The sequence below is a fragment of the Pongo abelii genome, chromosome 2 (genome assembly GCF_028885655.2).
Source record: "Pongo abelii isolate AG06213 chromosome 2, NHGRI_mPonAbe1-v2.0_pri, whole genome shotgun sequence".
Taxonomy (NCBI): Eukaryota; Metazoa; Chordata; class Mammalia; order Primates; family Hominidae; genus Pongo; species Pongo abelii.
In genome coordinates this window covers 24,808,109-24,828,889 of record NC_085928.1, presented here as the reverse complement: position 1 = coordinate 24,828,889, position 20,781 = coordinate 24,808,109, and the positions used below count along the sequence as shown (strand labels likewise).

Genomic DNA, 20,781 nt, shown 5'->3' with positions numbered 1-20,781 from the left:
CTGTGCCTCTTATTTCACTTAACATATTGTCCTCCAAGTTTATCCATGTTGTTGCACATAATAGGGTTTCCCTCTTTTTTAAGGCTGAATAGTATTTCATTGTGTACATATACCACATTTTCTTTATCCACTCATCTGTTTATGGACACTTAGGTTGATTCTGTGTCTTGGCAATTGCGAATAATACTGCAGTGAACATAGGAGTGCAGATATCTCTTCTGCATACTGATTACTAATTTCATTTCCTTTGGATATATGCCCAGTAGTGGAATGGTTAGACCAAAAAATACCTTTATGACCTCAAAATAGGAAAGGATTTCTTAAGCAAGACACACACACATACACATAGTGCACAAACCATAAATAAGCAGATTGGTAAAAAATTACTATACTAAGATTTAAAACATCTGTATCCAAAAGATACACTGGAAAAGTAAAAAAAAAAAGATAGCCGGGCACGGTGGCTCACGCCTGTAATCCCAGCACTTTGGAAGGCCAAGGCACACAGATCACCTGAGGTCAGGAGTTTGAGACCAGCCTGGCCACCATGGAGAAACCCCGTCTCTACTAAAAAATACAAAAATGAGCTGGGCGTGGTGGCATGCGCCTGTAATCCTCGCTACTCGGGAGGCTGAGGCAGGAGAATTGCTTGAGCCCAGGAGGCAGAAGTTGCAGTGAGCCAATATCGCGCCACTGCGATAGAGGTGAGACTCCAGCCTGGGCGATAGAGTGAGACCCTGTCTCAAAAAAAAAAAAAAGAAAAAAGACAAGACAAGCTACAAACTAGAAGAGATTTGCAGTGCATTTAATGGACAAAAAGAATATATTAAGAACTCCCTAAAATCAATTTAAAAACAAAAAATAGAAATCAAAAATGGACAAAGGATAGGACAGGCGAGTTACAGAAAAGAAAATAAATAAATGGCAAATAAATGTATGTAAAGATGTTTAACTTCACCAGCAATCAAAAAATGTGAATAAAAACCACAATGAAATATAATTTAACATCTTGCAGGCTGGCAAAAATATGAAACTCTGATAATATCAAGTGTTGATGACAATATGGAGCCTGGGCAATTCTCACACATTGCCAGGGGAGGAGAAATTTGTTCAACTACTTTGGGGGCAACTTGGCAATATCCAGGAGAGCTGAAAATGTACATATCCCTCTGTAACCCAGAGACCCAGTACTAGGATTCACCTTCTCACACATGTGCACAGGGAGATGTGCACAAGAAGGTTTCCTGTAACATTGTCTATAATAATGAAAAATAAGAAATATCCTAAATATCCATCAATAGGAGGCTAAAGAAATACAATCTTTAATATTCATAAATGGAATATTGTAGCAGTAAAGTGAATAAACTATCTGTAGTTTATGGATAACTCAAAAGTTGGTTTAATAAAGTGAACCACAAAATGATATAAATATCATCACAGTTAAAAACATGCAAGGTAGGTCTCCATATTGTGTGTGGACACATCCATATGTATGTCTGCATACCTGGTGGTGAACCCCGAGGAAGGAGCCACAGAATCGCATTCCAAAGAGATGGGGCTTTGATTGTATCTCAACGTTTTCTTTCTTAAGCTGGGTAGTCTTGCACTTGGGTTATTATTGTATTATTCTATATTTTAATCATACACAAAGAGAAGATGATTCTATGATGAAAGAGTTCTCCCTTTAAAATAGGAAAGTGAACTTTTCATGGCATCAGGAGAAATGGCGAGTAAGAAGATGTGGTGTTCTTGTTTCCCTTCTCAGTGGTTCTGAGTCTCCAATTACTGTTTTCACAGTTGGAGACAGTCGCCTGGATAATTCCCTTTCTTACCAATAAACCTTACTAGCGAGGCCGTGGGCTTAGATACTCACTGTGTATGGTTTTTGTCATTTCTCTCTTTTCTCGGATGAGCTGTTTACGTCTCTCTCTCCATTCTTTGTTAAGTTTTTGCTGCTTGGAATTTTCCTCCTGGAGCTCACGGATTCGTTCTTGCAGCCGTCTCAAGGCGTGGTGAGAGAAGACCAAAGTACCAGAAAGATCGCTAGGTATTTCTCCAAATACCACATACTCTATCTACAAGCATAAAGGAAATCAAAAGAAAATAGACAAAAACACAGATTTTGTATACTGCAACAGAAAGCATAAGAGGCGCACTTCCTTCTCTGCCCCTTGTTTAGCTCCTTGCCTTTGGGCTTCTCCATCTTCCTTACTGAGTAACAGTGGCCAGGCAAACACAGAAAGATGCTGTCAGATAGAAAGCCACATCACACCTCTGTGGGGATAGCAAATCCTCCCACACAGATCATGCCTATTATGTACTGCATAATGATGTGACAAACATTTCACGGTGGGCATACTAGGCAAACTGCTACATTTAGCTCATCCAGTTTGGGTCAGGTTACACAAAACATATATAAGGCTGATCTTGTTGCTGTTGTTGTTTTCCTAAAATACAGCTTTTTCTCTTAACCTGACAAAGGAGAATACAATGAGCCTTTTCTCTTAATGATATGTATTCCTGCAATTTAATATAAGTTGCAATTCAAATAGAAATAAACAAGAAAAGTAAAAAAGAGAAAATATTTTCCTTTTGTCTTGACCTCCCTCACCAATGAGTAGAGACTAAGCAAAGGTCATTTTAGCATGATTAGTCCATGTATAGATAAAGATGGTGTGAAAAGTGGCATGGGTATAAGAGCCAAGATTTCACCCTCTGAGCCACTGCATTCTTAAATCATAGGCTCCTCATTTCTCTAGACTTGAAATGACTGATTTCCAAAGTGCTAATGGGCCATAGGGAAATATGCATGTTTTGATGTTACTCTTTTATAACAATTTGACAGTGGATAAGACAAGTGTAGGTGTCATTCTACGGGTGGAATTCTCAACAAAGAACCACGATTCTCCCCATTAGTGAACTATGAATCTTTCTCTGAAAAGCTTGGGTGTGATGACTCTTCTTGGACAGGATGGAGCAGCCTCCCCAGATGCATCACCTGGTGGAGCTTGAGCGGAATCACAACTAGCAGTTCATTCAGCCGCTGCTGCTTCTCTCGCTGATAAGCCTCCAGGGCCTCCTCTGCTGCATTCAGATTAGTTGCCACAATTTTCACCTGTAGAAAGCCCCGTGTCGTGAAATGGTGACAAGACTCAATAAACATACATCTAAAGATGGTGAATGAAGACATCTTGGGAGGAAGTAAAGCATGAGCAGAATCTGCTTTGTTGGGCTGTGATTAAGTGCATGATCCCAGTTTGCAACTCAGGAATGCATATTATTTTCTTTCTGCCAAGTTATGATCCACGTCACTCTTCAATCATTTCTATGACTCCAGAGTTATAAAGTTTTGTGACTAAGAGCCCAGAAGACATGTCCTCATCTCCCTTTTATTTTCTGCATGAAAAGCAGCCCATCAGCATGGAATGTCTTTGACAGAATGGCAGGAGTCTTTTTTGGTCATGACTTCAACAAATTAAAGAAAGTTTCAGTGCTTTAAAGCAATGAAACTGCTAACTATAGTATTTCTAAAGCACATTCTCCACGTCCTAGAAAACCTGAAAGTTTTCCAAATCATTTCCTATTTGCAAGAGGAGAAATAATACATCAAAAATATTTCTGAACATGAATGAAGTTAAGTGATGTTGCTCTAGACAAGAGTACCTAAAAGGGAAAGTGAGCAGATTAAGGCAGAAATTGGTGGTCTCCAACATGGGATGCATGCACCCCAGATGATCAACAAAATCATCTATTGGGGTATAAATTGAAAATGTCAGAGTTTCTATTTCTATTTATTTTTATATCATTCTATTTAATTTCTGTTTTTGTGGATGTTTCCTATTGTACAAAATATATAATAGTTCATAAAAACAATTTATAAATACATATACATTTATTGTATGGGGAGGGGCTCCATTTTCATTTTTTTTACTTATAAAGTCATCAGAAAAGTCTGTGGACCAATGACTGACATAAAGTAAGTCCAATGATTAAAAAAGCAATGTCCCCCACCACAATTTAGGGAGAAAAAAATCTGCCCTTAACATTTGAAATGTTTCTTTTCTGAGAAGTCCTAATATTGTCATTGCTATAAAAAGGCAATATTATAGCTAGGAGGATGTGTAGCATTTTGAGAGGATAAATAAGTAGACAGATCACCATACTTTTTTTGATAATGTATCATATTCCTTTTTGAGGTTATCAACAATTTTCTTTTCTTCAACTAAAGCCTCCTCAATGTCCAGCCTTTTCTCTCGAAGTTGAAGGGCCAGCTCAAAAAGAGCCACATCACAATCTGCCAAGAGAATTAAAGTAAAAACCAGCCTCATCTGTTATGGAATGTGGTAGTACTAAAATTGTGAACTTTGAAGATTCAGAATCAATAATGTCTATTTATGGATCCACTCTAGCCAGCTTTTAAGATACTTATGGCTTAATTGTTCCAGGTTGAAAGTATTAGTATTATTAATAACCATAAAATAATAATAGTATTGATGTTGTGAACAGTACTCTGAAGCAGGCTTTGTGCTAAGCCCTTTATGTACATTATCTCACTCAAGCCTCATAGACCCTGCAAGGCAGAAACTATTGTTCCCATATATAGGTGAATACCTTAAGTCTCAGAGAGGTGACATAACTGGTACATAACAGAATGGGATTCAAGTGCATTATCTTTCTATTATTTCCACAATATCACACTAAGAGCCATCTTTATCCACCAAGTAATAGAGAATATAGAAATGGAATACTAAAATAGAATTCAGGAAGCTTAGATCTAGCCCTAGTGCTATCACCATACTAACTGTGAGTCATTCTTCAAGCCATTTAATTATCCTGCTAAAAAATAATGAGTTGGCATTAGAAGGTTTCTGTGCTCTATTTCACTCATAAATATTATGATTTTTAAAGATTTAAAAATATTATGATTTTAAAGACTCATAAATATTTTTGTATTCAAAAGTAAAACAAGATAAAAACTTTATCTGAAATTAAACTTTTAAAATTTAATTAAAACTTTATTTGAAATGTCTAGAAAAACAAATTACAGATCCCAAAACTTGTTTTTTCTCTACTGAACCGTTCATCTATTGAGACTGTAAGAAATTGGTCTGGCTGCTCCAGACTGGTTTCACCAGTGAAAACAGTGAATGTAAATTGTCAAGCATTTCCAGGAAACTAGTCAAAATGCCCTTACAAAACAGATTTGCAACACAAAAATTTGAATAGGTTTGTCAAAAAGGGAGATTACTGTAAAATATATATGTAAATTACAGTCTGGCATTTCTCTATAAAACTAAACTTGCTACATAATTTATAACTCTGAATCAACTGTCAATTGTCTGCATATTATTTGTCACTCATAAATGGCTGCCTAAGAGAACAGAAAATAAATCACCTAGAGAACCCCCAAAAGTATTCATTAATGTTTTCCCTGACCATACTATTGGAAATAGCAACGTTCCTCTCCATCCCTACTCCCGCACTCCCTTCATTTATTTTCCCATAGTATGTACCACCTTCTAAGATTCTGTTTAATTGACTTATTATATTTATTGTCTTTCTCCACTAGACTATAAGCTCCATGAGGATGGAGGAGTTTGTTTTATACTTTGATGTATCCTTAGCATCAGATAAGTGCCTGGCACATAGTAGAAGTTGAACATTATTGAATAAAGAAATAAATATCCTAGCTGGGCACGATGGCTCACGCCTGTAATCCCTGCACTTTGGGAGGCTGAGGCAGGTGGATCACGAGGTCAGGAGACCAAGACCATCCTGGCTAACATGGTGAAACCCTGTCTCTACTAAAAAAAATACAAAAAAATTAGGTGGGTGTGGTGGCATGCGCCTGTAGTCCCAACTACTTCGGAGGCTGAGACAGGAGAATAGCTTGAACCCGGGAGATGGAGGTTGCAGTGAGCCGAGATTGCACCACTGTACTCCACCCTGGGTGACAGAGCTAAACTCTGTCTCAAATAAATAAATAAATATCCTTATACTTAATAAAAGGTATTCATTAGACTCTATATCATACATTTTAAACTATCCTTTTTTTGAATTATCAGAGAACAGAGAAACCAAAAAAGGGCCTTCTCAGTATTGCCAATCAATATTCACACTTCACAGAGAACACGTGGTTTTATCTAACTTACTTGTTGGGCAAATAGAATCATCAAAAACCTCATCTTCGGATTCAGACTCATCTTCATCACTCTCCAAGCTAGATTCTTCTTCACTTGATTCCTCACTCTCCTCATCTTCATCTATGGAAAGAGGAGGGCATTGTTAACAAAGAAGCTTATATATTAAATACTAGATTTTTAAAGTAAACTATTTTCCAGTGAGTCAGTCACTAGCAAAATAACTCAATATAAGAGTTTAAAATGGTTAAGGACACAAAGAACACAAACCCAAATGCCTGCAGAAGGTTGTGCAGTTACTATCAATGCAAGTCAGAGGGGGCTGAGACCAAGTTCCCAAGCTGCAGATGTTGTAGTCCACCTAACACACAGTTAGTGAAATAGACCCACAATTCCTAACTCATAAGATGCTCTAAAATCAGACAAAAAAATTTTTTTTCTTTTTTTTTTCTTTTTTCTTTTGAGACAGGATCTGGCTTTGTTGCCCAGGCTGTAGTGCAGTGATGCAATCTCGGCTCACTGCAACCTTTACCTCCTGGGCTCAAGCAATCCTCCCACCTCAGCCTTCTGAGTAGCTGGAACTACAGGCACACACCATTATGCCCAGCTAATTTTTGGTTTTTGTTTGTTTGTTTGTTTTGTAGGGACAGGGTTTTGCCATGTTGCCCAGGCCGATCTCAAACTTCTGGGCTCAAGGGATCTGCACAACTGGGCCCCACAAAGTGCTGGGATTACAGGCTTGAGCCACTGTGCCTGGCCCTGAAAAGATTTTCATAAGTTATCTGAAATGAAGTAATGACATTTATAGTCTTTATTTAATTTGATATGAATATTCATGTTTTGCTGCAGAAGTACTAAGATGTTTGATTTTGGGATTCCGTACCAGAACTTGCTAGTGGTATCATGTTGACAAAGACTCTCTCCTTTGACCCAACTTGAGTCAGGCTTCTCTGAGTCCTTTTTCTGACTAGTTCCTGACCTTGAGCTGTGTCCTTAACCTATTTAGTCCAATTCTAGCAAGAATCCTGCAAGTTAGTTTAGAAAAAATTTCCCACTTCTCCCAATGGAGAGAACTTAATACCTAATCAAATTCCTCATCGCTCCACCCTTATTATCTTATCACCTGGCTTGCCCTCAGCAAAAGTCCTACTCAAACAGTCTAGTGAAGAATTACCCTACTTCTTAGTAATTTTCTGTCCACTGACGCCCGCTCTGTTCCTTGGCTATAAATCTCCACTTGTCCTTGTTGTATTCAGAGTTCAGCCCCATCTCTCTTCCCTGCTACAAAATGCCATTATAGTAGTCCCCTGAATAAAGTCTGCCTTATTGTTTTTAATAAATGTCAGGAATGATTTCTTTATAATATCATATATAATATCTTCAGAAATATTTCTGAAGACAAAAATACATCTGTCCCCAAGGGTTTTGGATAAGGGGCTGTAGACCTTTCCACTCCAACCTGCCCCACTTTCTTTTAAAACACCTTGAGGCCATCTATGAACTACAGATCACCAACTTACAATTTATAAATACAGCTAAACATTATGTGCAAAACAAACATAAGAAGACTCTGAAAAAAATGTAGAGAAGAAAGTAACTGTGCTCCTTAGAACCTGAGGAACCTGAGGAACACCAATGTGGCGAGTTCCTTGGATATTCTTTTAGCCTCATCTATCTCAGACTTGGAGAAGAATAAGTTGGCAGCCTAGAAACACCAACAGATCTACAGATACAGACAGCCTCAACAAAACCTTGCTCTCTCTAGCCAAAGGACCAGGAAAGGGGTGGCCTAGCAGGAGAGAAAACTTTTAGACAGTAACTATTCTATTCCAACCAAAAACCACAGAAAAACTCTGGTATAATCCCCAACTAAATCAGCAAAGGTTAAGTGGGGAGGCTAGACATCCACCCTCACAGGGCTGTAATTAGGTGCCCCAACACTCCCACTGGATGATGTTAGAGAAGGTCAAGTAGGGAGCAAGTACATTTATTCATGCTGGCTGGTAACCAGCCTCGCCCCCACCCTCACCACCAAGATGCCTGTGGAGGTCATGTGATAGCCTGGACTTCCACTCCCAAGGTTAGTAATAAGGTACTCTCCCCTCTACCCTCAGGGGTGGTATTAGAAGAACATTAATAGAGAGTCAGGACTTTCATCATTATCCATAAGTACTCGCCATCCCCGCCATGTTGATCACAGAAACTACATGTGGAGCTGGAACTCATACCCATACACAGCAGTATCAAAGAGGCCCCCCATCCCTTGGGAGACAATGAAGTCTGAATGGGAAATATAGACTTCTGCCTCCACCAACAGTAAGGAGACTCTCATCCCTTTTCTTGTCAGATTAGTGTTTGAGAAATTTGAGTAAAACAGAAGATTTAAATAAGATACAAAGTCTCATAATATAATATGAAAGTTTTTAGGATTCAATTAAAAGTCACTCATACCACAAACCAGGAAGATATCTGATATGGTTTGGATCTGTGTTCCCACCAAATCTCATGTTGAACTGTAATCCCCAGTGTTGGAGGAGGGGCCTGTTGGGAGGTGATTGGATCATCGGGGAGGAATCCCCTGAATGGTTTAGCACCATCCCCTCAGTGCTGTTCTCATGATAGTGAGTGAGTGAGTCATCATGAGAGGTGGTTGTTTTAAAAGTGTGGTGTGTAGTGCCTTCTCTCTCACTCTTCTGGTCCTGTGCCTGCATTATAAGATGCCTGCTCCTGTTTTGGCTTCTGCTGTGAGTTAAAGCTCTCTAAGGCCTCCCCAGAAGCAGGTGCTGCCATGCTTCCTTTATAGCCTGTGGAACCATGAGCCAATTAAACCTCTTTTCTTATAACTTACCCAATATCAGGTATTTCTTTATAGCAATGCAAGAATGGACTAATGCAATCTCCAACTGAGTGAAAAAAGAAAACCAATAGCTAGCTGTCAACACTAAGATGACAGAGATATTAGAATTATCTGATAAAGTATTTAAAACAGCCATGATAAAAATGCTTCCATGAGCAAAATTTGAACATACTTGAAGGAAATGAAAAAATGCAAAGCCTCAGCAAATAAACAGAAATTATAAAGACTAACTGAAAATTTAAGAACTGAAAAATACAATAACCAAGTGATATGGTTTGGCTCTGTGTCCTCACTGAAATCTCATCTTGAATTGTACTCCCATAATGCCCACATGTTGTGGGAGGGACCTGGTGGTAAAAAATTTGAATCATGGGGACAGTTTCCCCCATACTGTTCTCATGGTAGTGAATAAGTCTCATGAGCTCTAATGGTTTTATCAGGGGATTCCGCTTTTGCATCTTTCTCATTTTCTCTTGCCACCACCATGTAAGAAGTGCCTTTCATCTCCTGCCATGATTCTGAGGCATCCCCAGCCATGTGGAAGTGTAAGTCCAATTAAACCTCTTTTTCTTCCCAGTCTTGGGTATGTCTTTTATCAGCAGTGTGAAAATGGACTAATACAGTAAATTGGAACCAGTAGAGTGGGGCGCTGTTGAAAAGATATCCAAAAATATGGAAGCGACTTTGGAACAGGGTAACAGGCAGAGGCCGGAACAGTTTGGAGGGCTCAGAAGAAGACAGAAAAATGTAAGAGAGTTTGGGACTTCCTAAAGATTTGTTGAATGACTGACCAAAAGTCTGGTAGTGATATGGACACTAAGGTCCAGGCTGAGGTGGTCTCAGATGGAGATGAGAAACTTGTTGGGAACTGGAGCAAAGGAGATTTTTGTTAGTTTTAGCAAAGAGACTGGGGGCATTTTGCCCCTGCCCTAGAGATTTGTGGAACTTTGAACTTGAGAGAGATGATTTAAGGTGTCTGGTGGAAGAAATTTCTAAGCAACAAAACATTCAAGAAGTGACTTGGATACTGTTAAAGGCATTCAGTTTTGTGTGTGTGTGTGGTTTTTTTTTTTTTTTTTTGAGACCAAGTCATGCTCTGTCACCCAGGCTGGAGTGCAGTGGCACGATCGCCACTCACTGCCAGCTCCACCTCCTGGGTTTACACCATTCTCCTGCCTCAGCCTCCTGAGTAGCTGGGACTACAGGTGCCCGCCACCACGCCTGGCTAATTTTTTTTTTTTTTTTTGTATTTTTAGTAGAGATGGGGTTTCACTGTGTTAGCAAGGATGGTCTCCATCACCTGACCTCATGATCCGCCCACCTCAGCCTTCCAAAGTGCTGGGATTACAGGCATGAGCCACCGCACCCAGCCTAAAGGAATTCAGTTTTAAAAGGGAAACAGAGCATAAAAGTTTGGAAAATTTGCAGCATGACAATGTGATAGAAAAGAAAAATGCATTTTCTGAGGAGAAATTCAAGCTGGCTGCAGAAATTTGCATAAGTAAATTGATGACTGTTAATTCCCCATTGTCGTAGGGAATGTTAATCCCCAAGACAATGGGGAATATATCTCCAGGGCATGTCAGAGGCCTTCACACAGCCCCTCCCATCACAGGCCTGGAGGCCTAGAAGAAAATGGTTTCTTGGGTAGGGCCCAGGGTCCCTGTGCTGTGTGCAGCCTAGGGACTTGGTGCACTGAATCCCAGTCGCTCCAGCTGTGGCCGAAAGGGAACAACGTAGAGGTGGGGCCATGGCTTCAGAGGGTGCAAGCCTCATGCCTTGGCAGTTTCCACATGGTGTTGAACCTGTGAGTGCACAGAAGTCAAGAATTCAGGTTTGGGAACCTCCGCCTAGGTTTCAGAGGATGTTTGGAAATGCCTGGATACCCAGGCAGAAGTTTGCTGCAGGGATGGGGCACTCATGGAGAACCTCTGGGGCAGTGCGGAAGGGAAACATGGGGTCAGAGCCCCCACACAGAGTCCCTACTGGGGCACTGCCTAGTGGAACTGTGAGAAGAGGACCACTGTCCTCCAGACCCCAAAATGGTAGATCCACCAACAGCTTGCACCGTGCACCTGGAAAAGCCGCAGACACTCAACACCAGCCTGTGAAAGCAGCTGGGAGGGAGGCTGTACCCTGCAAAGTCACGGGGGTAGAGCTGCCCAAGACCATGGGAACCCACCTCTTTGATGTGAGACCTGGAGTCAAAGGAGATCATTTTGGAGCTTTAAAATGTGACTGCCCTGCCGGATTTCAGACTTGCATGGGCCCTGTAATCTCTTTGTTTTCGTCAATTTATCCCATTTGCAATGGCTTTACTTACCCAATACCTGTAGCTCCATATTATGTAGGAAGTAACTAGCTTGCTTTTGATTTTACAGGCTCATAGACAGAAGAGACTTGCCTTGTCTCAGATGAGACTTTGGACTGTGGACTTTTGGGTTAATGCTGAAATGAGTTAAGACTTTGAGGGACTGTTGGGAAGGCACGACTGGTTTTGAAATGTAAGGACATGAGATTTGGAGGGGCAAGGGGCGGAATGATATGGTTTGGCTCTGTGTCCCCACTGAAATCTCATCTTGAATTGTACTCCTGTAATTCCCACATGTTGTGGGAGGGACCTGGTGGGAAATAATTTGAATCATGGGGGCGGTTTCCCCCATACTGTTCTCATGGCAGTGAATATGTCTCACAAGATCTAATGGTTTTATCAGGGGTTTCCACTTTTGCATCTTTCTCATTTTCTCTTGCCACCACCATGTAAGAAGTGCCTTTTTCCTCCCACCATGATTCTGAGGCATCACCAGCCATGTAGAAGTGTAAGTCCAATTAAACCTCTTTTTCTTCCCAGTCTTGAGTATGTCTTTATCAGCAGTGTGAGAACAGACTAACACACCAAGATAAAAACTCAGTGAATGAACTCAACAGCAGAATAGAAAGGAGATAGAAGAGAATCAATAAATGTAAAGACTGAACAACAGACATCGTCCAATTTGAACAACAGAAAGAAAAGAGCAAAAACAAAACAAAATAAAACTCCAGAGCCTCAGGGGCCTTTTGGATTATAATGAAAGATCTAATATTTATGCCATCAGAGTACCAGAAGGAGTGAAGAAAGAGAATGAGGATGAAAACTTCCCTAATTTGCCAAAAGACAGGCTAAGGAATTTGAATTCCAAACAGGAGACACCCAAATAAATGTACACCAAAACTCATCATAATCAAACTTCTGAAAACTAAAGACAAAGAAAAAGTCTTGAAAGCATCAACAGAAAAGTGACATATTAACTATAGGGGATACACAACTTGTATAGCAGTGGATTTCTCATTAGAAACCATGGAAGCCAAAAGGAAATGACACAATGATTTTTCAAGTGCTGAAAGAAAAGTAGTATCAACCTAGGATTCTATGCCAAGTGAAAATGTCTTTTAAAAAGGGAAAAATTAAGACATTATCTGACTTTTAAAAAAAATAAGAACATTTGTCACCAGCATGCCTATCCTAAAATAATGGATAAAGAAAATTCTCTAAACAGAAAGCAAACAATAAAAGAAGGAAACTTGGAACATCAGAAAAGAAGAACATGATAAGCAAAAATATGGGTAAATACAACAGGCTTTTCTCCTCTCTTTGAGTGTTTAAATTATGTTTGATGACTGAAGCAAAAATATCACATTACTTAATGTGGTTCTAGATGCATGGAGAGGAAATATTTATACAAGTATATTATAAATGAGGGAGGGTAAAGGGATGTAATGGTAAGTAAGGTTTTTATACTTCACTTAAACTGGTAAAATGATGTAAAATTATGGTAAAATGATGACATTGGTAGACTGGCATAAATGATGACATTGGTAGACTGGGATAAATTATGTATATATAACGAAATATAAAGAGCAACAACTTAAACAGTTATATGAAGAGATGCATTCAAAAACACTACAAAAATTAAAATAGAATCCCCAAAAATATTCAAGTAACCCACAGGAAAGCAGGAAAAATTTTATAAAAGAAAACAGAGAAGATAAACAGAAAATAAAAGTTAAATAACAGAAAAGCTCTAAAATATCAACAATTGTATTAAATGTAAATGGTTTAAATACACCAAAGAAAAGACAGAGATTGCCAGGGTGAATGAAAAACATTATCCAGTCATATGCTGACTACCAGAAATTTACTTCAAATCTAATGACAAGAAAATTCAAAGTAAATAGATGGAAAAAGAAATATTATACAAATTTTAGTCAAAGCAAAGTAGGAGCAGCTATATTAATATCAGACAAATAGACTTTAGAGCAAAGAAAATTACCAGAAACAGAAAGAAACCTTATATAATGACAAAAATGTCAATTTACCAAGAAGACATGACACTCCTAAATTTGTATGCATAAAACAGCAGAGCTGTAAAATATTTGAAGCAAAAACTGATAGAAATAAAAGAAGAAATGAAACAATCCACAATTGTATTTAGAGACCTTAACACCCCTCTCTCAACATTTGATAGAACAACTACATAGAAAAGCAGCAAGAATGTAAGAGACCTCAACAGCATCAACAACCAACAGGATTTAAATGACAGTAATTAAAATACCCCACCCAAAACAGCAGAATATACAGACAGTTTCTGACTTAAAACGTTTTGACCTATAATTTTTCAGCTTTATGATGGTGTGAAAGCAATATGCATTTGGTAGAAACCAGACTTCAAGTACTCATACAGCCATTCTGTTTCATTTTCAGTACTATGTTCAATAAATTATATGAGATATTCAATAGTTGATTATAATATAGGTTTTGTTTTAGATGATCTTGCCCAACTCCAGGCTAACATAGGTGTTCTGAGCATTCTGAAGCCAAGCTAAGCTAAGCTAAGCTAAGCTACTATGTTTGGTAGGTTAGTTGTATTAAATGCATGTTTGACTTGTGGTATTTTCAATTTAAGATAGGTTTATCAGGACATACCCCATGGTAAATCAAGGAGCATCTATATATTCTTTGCAAGTGCCCAGAGAACAAATACCAAGATAGATCATATGTTAGACCATAAAACAAACCTCAACAATTACAAAAGAATTGAAATAATACAGAATATGTTCTCTGACCACAATGAAATCAAACTAGAAATCAATAACAGAAAGATAACGGGAAAATTCCAAAACACTTTAAACTAAACAACACATTTCTATACAATTCATGGGCTACAGAGCAGGTCTCAATAAAAATGTTAAAAACTACATTAACCAGAGTTAAAATAAAAAATCCAACTTAAAATTTGTGAGATGCAGCCAAAGCAGAGTTAAGAGGGAATTTATAGCACTAAATTAGAAAAGAAGAAAAATACCATCTAAGCTCCCATAACAAAACCTAAATATAGAAGTATACAATAAACCAAAAGCAAGCAGGAAAAAATGTAATCATAAAGAGCAGAAATCAATGAAATTAAAAGGAGAAAAACAATAAAGAAAATCCCTTATAACACAAGCTGGTTTGTTCTTGAAAAGATCAATTGAATTGGCAAACCTCTAGCCAGACTAAAAAAAAAGGACACAAGTTACCAATATGAAGAATACAGCTGGCTGCAGTGGCTCAAGCCTGTAATCCCAGCACTTTGAGAGACCAAGGTGGGTGGATCACTTGAGGTCAGGACTTTGAGACCAGCCTGGCCAACACTGTGAAACCCCATCTCTACTAAAAATACAAAACTTAGCTGGGTGTGGTGGTGGGTGTCTGTAATCCCAGCTACTCAGGAGGCTGAGGCACAAGAATTGCTTGAACCTGGGAGGCGGAGGTTGCAGTGAGCCAAGATCACACCACCGCACTCCAGCCTGGGCAACAGAGCGAGACTCCATCTCAAAAAAAAAAAAAAAAAAAAGCAACAGGACAAACAGACAAGATGGCCAACTAGAAACAGCCAGGAAGTGCCACTCCCACTGAGAGAGCCTAAATTATGGAGTAAACCACCATAATTTAAAAATATCTCCAGAGAGAAAATGCCAAGAGTGAATTGAGAGCCAACAGCAAAGGTGAGGCTGAAGAGGAAAGAAGCTGGGAACCCTGAACGGGGTAACCAAACACCAGGGCTCTCCCCAAACAGCTACTGGGAAAGGGGTGAGTAAGGGAACTGAGGGATGGCTCACTCTTACCACAGACCTCTGGAATCCTGGATATAGGGGACCCCATGACTCCCATGGATGTGTGACCTGGCAGGGGGATCTCCCCAGGGAGCAGGCAGAGACAGGCCTTCAGATGACATGGATCCCGAGTGCTTTTGTACATTGGGCAGCTCTGGCAGAGAGCGGCCATAGACACTCATCCCCCAGAGTTTCTCATCCCTCTCTGGGAGGCATGGGCTCCAGCTGACCTCCAAGCCAGGAGAAAGCAGGGCCGGCTTCCCTGTGGGACTGCGGCACATCTTCTCTGCAAGCCCTCCTGCCTGCCAGTCACTCCTGGGGCCCATGCCTCATCACCCTGCAGGAGCAGGTATACAACACAGCCTTTGCAGCCCAGCCTGAGTGCATTGCTGCACCTGAGTAGTTTCCTGGCAACCGCAGAGCAAATCGGATCCCCCAGTGCAGCTGGAACCTGACCCTGACCCTGAATCTCAAGATATCGCAGTGTCTCCAGGGCCATGGTGCACAGCTCAAGAGCATGGAGCCAAGATCTATGGCCAGCACTTGAGTTGGGGAGGAGCCCTCACTCTCAGACTCAGAGTATTGAAAGGGGTGAGACACGTGGGTTCCTGGGCTGGGGTGAAAGTGGGGCTTTCTTCTTTTGCAGGGCCAGTCCAGAAAGGATGTTGCATATCTCCCTTTTACAGTCTTTGTGCAAGAGAACCCCATGGCCTGGAACACCCAACAACAACAACAAAAACACAGGCACAGTGCCAGTGATTGGAGGGGGCTCCCCCAAGGCCCAGGAGTGGACCTGGTGAGTGGGCCATCTCTCTTAACTCCCTCACACCTACTTCAGAGCACACCTGCAAACACAAGGAAATACTAAAGAGCTGTGCAGCTGGGTGTTAATGCAGCTACTGGCCACTACTGTTTTTTTTTTTTTTTTTTTCTTAACAGTCTAAAATGACTGAAATGACAAACATAAAATTCAGAATCTGGATGGCAAGGAAGCTCATCAAGATTCAGGAGATAATTGAAACCCAATCCAAGAAATTCAGTAAAATGATCCAAGAGCTGAAAGATGAAATAAGAAAGAAGAAAACCAAATTTTTAAAGTTTTTAGACATTTTCAGAAGAAGAAAACCGAACTTCTAGAGCTAAAAAACTCACTACAAGAATTTCGTAATATGATTGGAATATTAACAGCAGAATAGACTAAGATGAGGAAAGAATCTCAGCTCGAAGAATGCTTCTTTGAATCAACTCAGACAAAAGTAAAGAAAAAAATTAAATGAACCAAATCTCTGAAAAATATGAGATTCTGTAAAGAGAACAAATCTATGACTCATTGGTACTCCTGAGAAAGAAGGAGAATAAACAACCTGGAAAATATATTTGAGAATATAGTCCACAAAAATTTCCCTAATCTTATTAGAGAGTTTGAAATACAAACTCAAGAAATACAAAGAACTCCAGCTAGATACTATACAAGATGACCATCCCAAGGCACACAGTCATCAGATTCACCAAGGACAATGCAAAAGAAAAAAATCTTAAAGGCAGCTAAAGAGAAGGGTCAAGTCACATACAGAGGGAACCCCATCAGGCTAGCAGCAGACCTCTGAGCAGAAATCTTACAAGCAAGAAGAGACTGGGGGCCTATTTTCAGTGTCCTTATAAAGAAAATAATTTCAAAGCAAGAATTTCACATCCTGCCATACTAACTTTCATAAGTGAAGGAGAAATAAAATCCTTCTCAGGCAAGCAAATGCTGAGGGAATAAGTTTCAACTAGACCAGTCTTACGAGAGGTCCTTAAGGGAGTGTTAAACATGGACTAAAAAAAAAAAAAAAAAATACCTGCTACCACAAAAACACACTTTAGCACACAGCTGATGGCACTATAAAGCAACTACAAAATCAAGTCTACATAAAAACCAGCTAACATCATGATGACAGGATCAAAAATCACACGTATCAATACTAACCTTGAATGTAAATGGGCCAAACACCCCACTTAAAAGTTAGAGTGCCAACCTGGATAAAAAGACAAGAACCAACCATCTGTTGTCTTCAAGAGGCCCATCTCAGATACAATTATACGCATCAGCTCAAAGTAAAAGGATGGAGAAAGATCTACCATGTAAATGGAAAACAAAAAAGAGCAGGAGTTGCTATTCTTATATCAGATAAAACAGACTTTAAACCATTAAAAATTAAGAAGGATAATGAAGAGCATCACATAATGATAAAGAGTGCAATCCAACAGGAAGACTTAACTATCCTAAATATATATGCACCCAACATTGGAGCACCCGGATTCATAAAACAAGTTCTTCCTGGCCTATAAAAAGACTTAGACAACCACACAATAATAGTGTGAGACCTCAACATCCCACTGACAGCATTAGACAGCTCATCAAGGCAGAAAACTAACAAAAAAACTCTGGACTTAAACTCAACACTTGACCAATTGGATCTAATACACATCTACAGAATACTCAATCCAACAGCTTAGAATATACATTCTTCTCATCTGCACATGGAACATATTCTAAGATTGACCACATGCTTGGTCACAAAGCAAGAAGAAAACTATAACTATAATTAGAGAAGAACTTAATGAAGTTGAGATATAAAAATCCATCCATACAAAAGATTCATGAAACCAAGAGGTTTTTTTCAAAAAAATAAACAAGATTGCTATATCACTAGTTAGATTAACAAAGAAAAGAAAATGAGAAGATCCAAGTAAGTACAATTAGAAATGACAAAGACGGCATTACAACTCATCCACAGAAATACAAAAGATAATCAGAGACTAATTATGAACACTTCTGAGACTATTATGAACACTTCTGTGCACACAAACCAGAAAATCTAGAGGAAATGGATAAATTCCTGGAAATGCATAATCTCCCAAGATTGAATAAGGAAGAGATTAAAACAGTGAATAGAACAGTATTGAATTCCGAAATTGAATCAGTCATAAAACATATATAACAATGAAAAAAAGCCCTGTGTCAGATGAATTCACAGCTGAATTCTACCAGACATACAAAGAAGAATTGCTACCAATTCTACTGAAACTATTCCAGAAAATTGAGGAAGTATATTAGTCTCTCTCTCAATATATATAGATCTATATTTGCTCTGGCAACCGCAGAGCAAATCGGATCCCCCAGTGTAGCTGGAACCTGACCCTGACCCTGAATCTCAAGATATCCCAGTGTCTCCAGGGCCGTGGTGCACAGCTCAAGAACATGGAGCATATGTATATGTATATATATACATGTATATATATATATGTATATGTATATATATACATGTATATATATATGTATATGTATATATATACATGTATATATGTATATGTATATATATACATGTATATATATATATGTATATGTATATATATACATGTATATATGTATATGTATATATATACATGTATATATGTATATGTATATATATACATGTATATATATGTATATGTATATGTATATATATATACACGTATATATATGTGTATATATATATCTAGATATATCTCTAGATATATATAGAGTACTTAATGAAGTTATATATGTACATATATAATGAAGATATATATATAGATAGATGTATATTATTAAGTATTAAGGAGTTTATTAAGTATTAAGTCACATGATCACAAGGTCCTACAATAGGCTGTCTGCAAGCTGAGGAGCAAGGAAAGCCAGTCCAAGTCCCAAAACTGAAGAACTCGGAGTCCAATATTCGAGGGCAGGAAGGGTCTAGCATGGGAGAAAGATGTAGGCTGGGAGCCTAGGCCAGTCTAGTTTTTTCACATTTTTCTGCCTGCTTTATATTCTACACACACTGGCAGCTAATTAGAGGTGCCCACCCAGATTAAGGGTGGGTCTGCCTTTCCCACTCCACTGACTCAAAAGTCAATCTCCTTTGGCAGCACCCTCACAGACACAGCCAGGATCAATACTTTGCATCCTTCAATCCAGTCATGTTGACACTCACCATCACAGGAGGGATTCCTCCCTAAAACATTCTATGAAACCAGCATCAGCCTAATATCAAAATTCTTCGGCAGAGATATGATGAAGAAAGAAAACTTCAGGCTAATATCTGTGATGAGCATAGATGTAAAAATATTCAACAAAATACTAGCAAACCAAATCCAGCAGCACATCAAAAAGTTAATTCACCATGACCAAACAGGCTTTATTCCTGGGATGCAAGATTGGTTCAACATACGTAAATCAGTAAATGTGATTCACCACATAAACAGAATTAAAAGCAAAAACCATGTGATCATCGTAATAGATGCAGAAAAAGTTTTCAAGAAAATCCAACATACCTTCATGATAAAAATCCTTGACAGACTAGGCATCGAGGAAACATACCTCAAAATAATAAGAGCTCTATGTCAAACCCATATAGCCAACATCATACTGAATGGGCAAAAGCTGGAACCATTCTTCTTGAGAAGCAGAACAAGGCAAGAATACCCACTCTCACCATTCTATTCAACAAAGTACTGGAAGTCTTAGCCAGAGCAATCAGGCAACAAACAGAAATAAAAGGCATCTAAATAGGAAAAGAAGTCAAAATAACTCTCTTTGCTGATGATATGATTCTATACTTAGAAAACCCCAAAGATTGCAAAAGGCTACTAGGACTGGTAAATATTTTTAGCAAGGTTTTAGAATACAAAATCAATATACAAAAATCAGTAGCATTTCTATACATCAATAATGTACAGTCTGAAAATCAAATCAAGAATATAATCCCACTTACAATAGTGACAATAAAAATGAAATACCTAGGAACATAGCTAATCAAAGAGGTGAAAGATCTCTACAAGGAGAATTACAAAACACTACTGAAAGAAATCAGAGATGACAAAAATAAATGGAAAAAATCCCATGCTAATAGATTAGAAGAATCAATATCATTAAAATGGCATATCCTCCAAAGCAATCTACGGATTCAATGCTACTCCTATCAAATTACCAACATCACTTTTCACACAACTAGAAAAAACTAAAAACTATTCTAAAATTCGTATGGAACCAAAAAGGAGCCCAAATAGCCAATGCAATCCTAAAGATAATCCACAAAGCTAGAGGCGTCACACTACCTAATTTCAGCTATAAAGCTGTAGTACCAAAACAGCACAGTACTGGTACAAAAACAGACAGACATATAGACAAAAAGAACAGAACAGAAAACTCAGAAATAAAGTTGTGCACCTACAACCATCTTATCTTCAACAAGGTTGACAAAAACATGCAATGGGGAAAGAAGCTCCTATTCGATAAATGGTGTTGGGATAACTGGCTAGCCATAGACAACCTACAGAATAGAAGAAAATATTCACAAGCTATGCATCCAACAAAAGACTAATATCCAGAATCTATAGCAAAAAACAAATAACTCCATTAAACAACGGGCAAAGGACATGAACATACACTTCTCAAAAGATGACCTACAAGCAGACAACAAACATGAAAAAAATACTCATCATCACTAATCATCAGAGAAGTGCAAATCAAAACCACAATGAGATACCATCTCACACCAGTCAGAATAACTATTATTAAAAAGTCAAAAAAGAGGCTGGTGAGGCTATGGAGAAATGGGAGCATTTATACACCATTAGTGGGAATGAAAA

General features: G+C 38.7%; 1 protein-coding gene across 5 annotated transcripts in view; it reads right to left on the bottom strand.

Annotated features, from left to right (window-relative positions):
* Nucleotides 1-20,781, bottom strand: part of CFAP44 (cilia and flagella associated protein 44) — a 160,138-nt gene that overhangs the window by 15,171 nt on the left and 124,186 nt on the right. For all 5 annotated transcript variants that reach the window (XM_054551511.2, XM_009238521.4, XM_063721764.1 and 2 more), the window contains 4 exons: nt 6,153-6,263; nt 4,164-4,294; nt 2,999-3,115; nt 1,874-2,075 (listed from right to left, as the gene is read on the bottom strand). In XM_054551511.2, the coding sequence (XP_054407486.2) occupies nt 1,874-2,075; nt 2,999-3,115; nt 4,164-4,294; nt 6,153-6,263 (561 nt within the window). The remainder of the gene's footprint in view (nt 1-1,873; nt 2,076-2,998; nt 3,116-4,163; nt 4,295-6,152; nt 6,264-20,781) is intronic.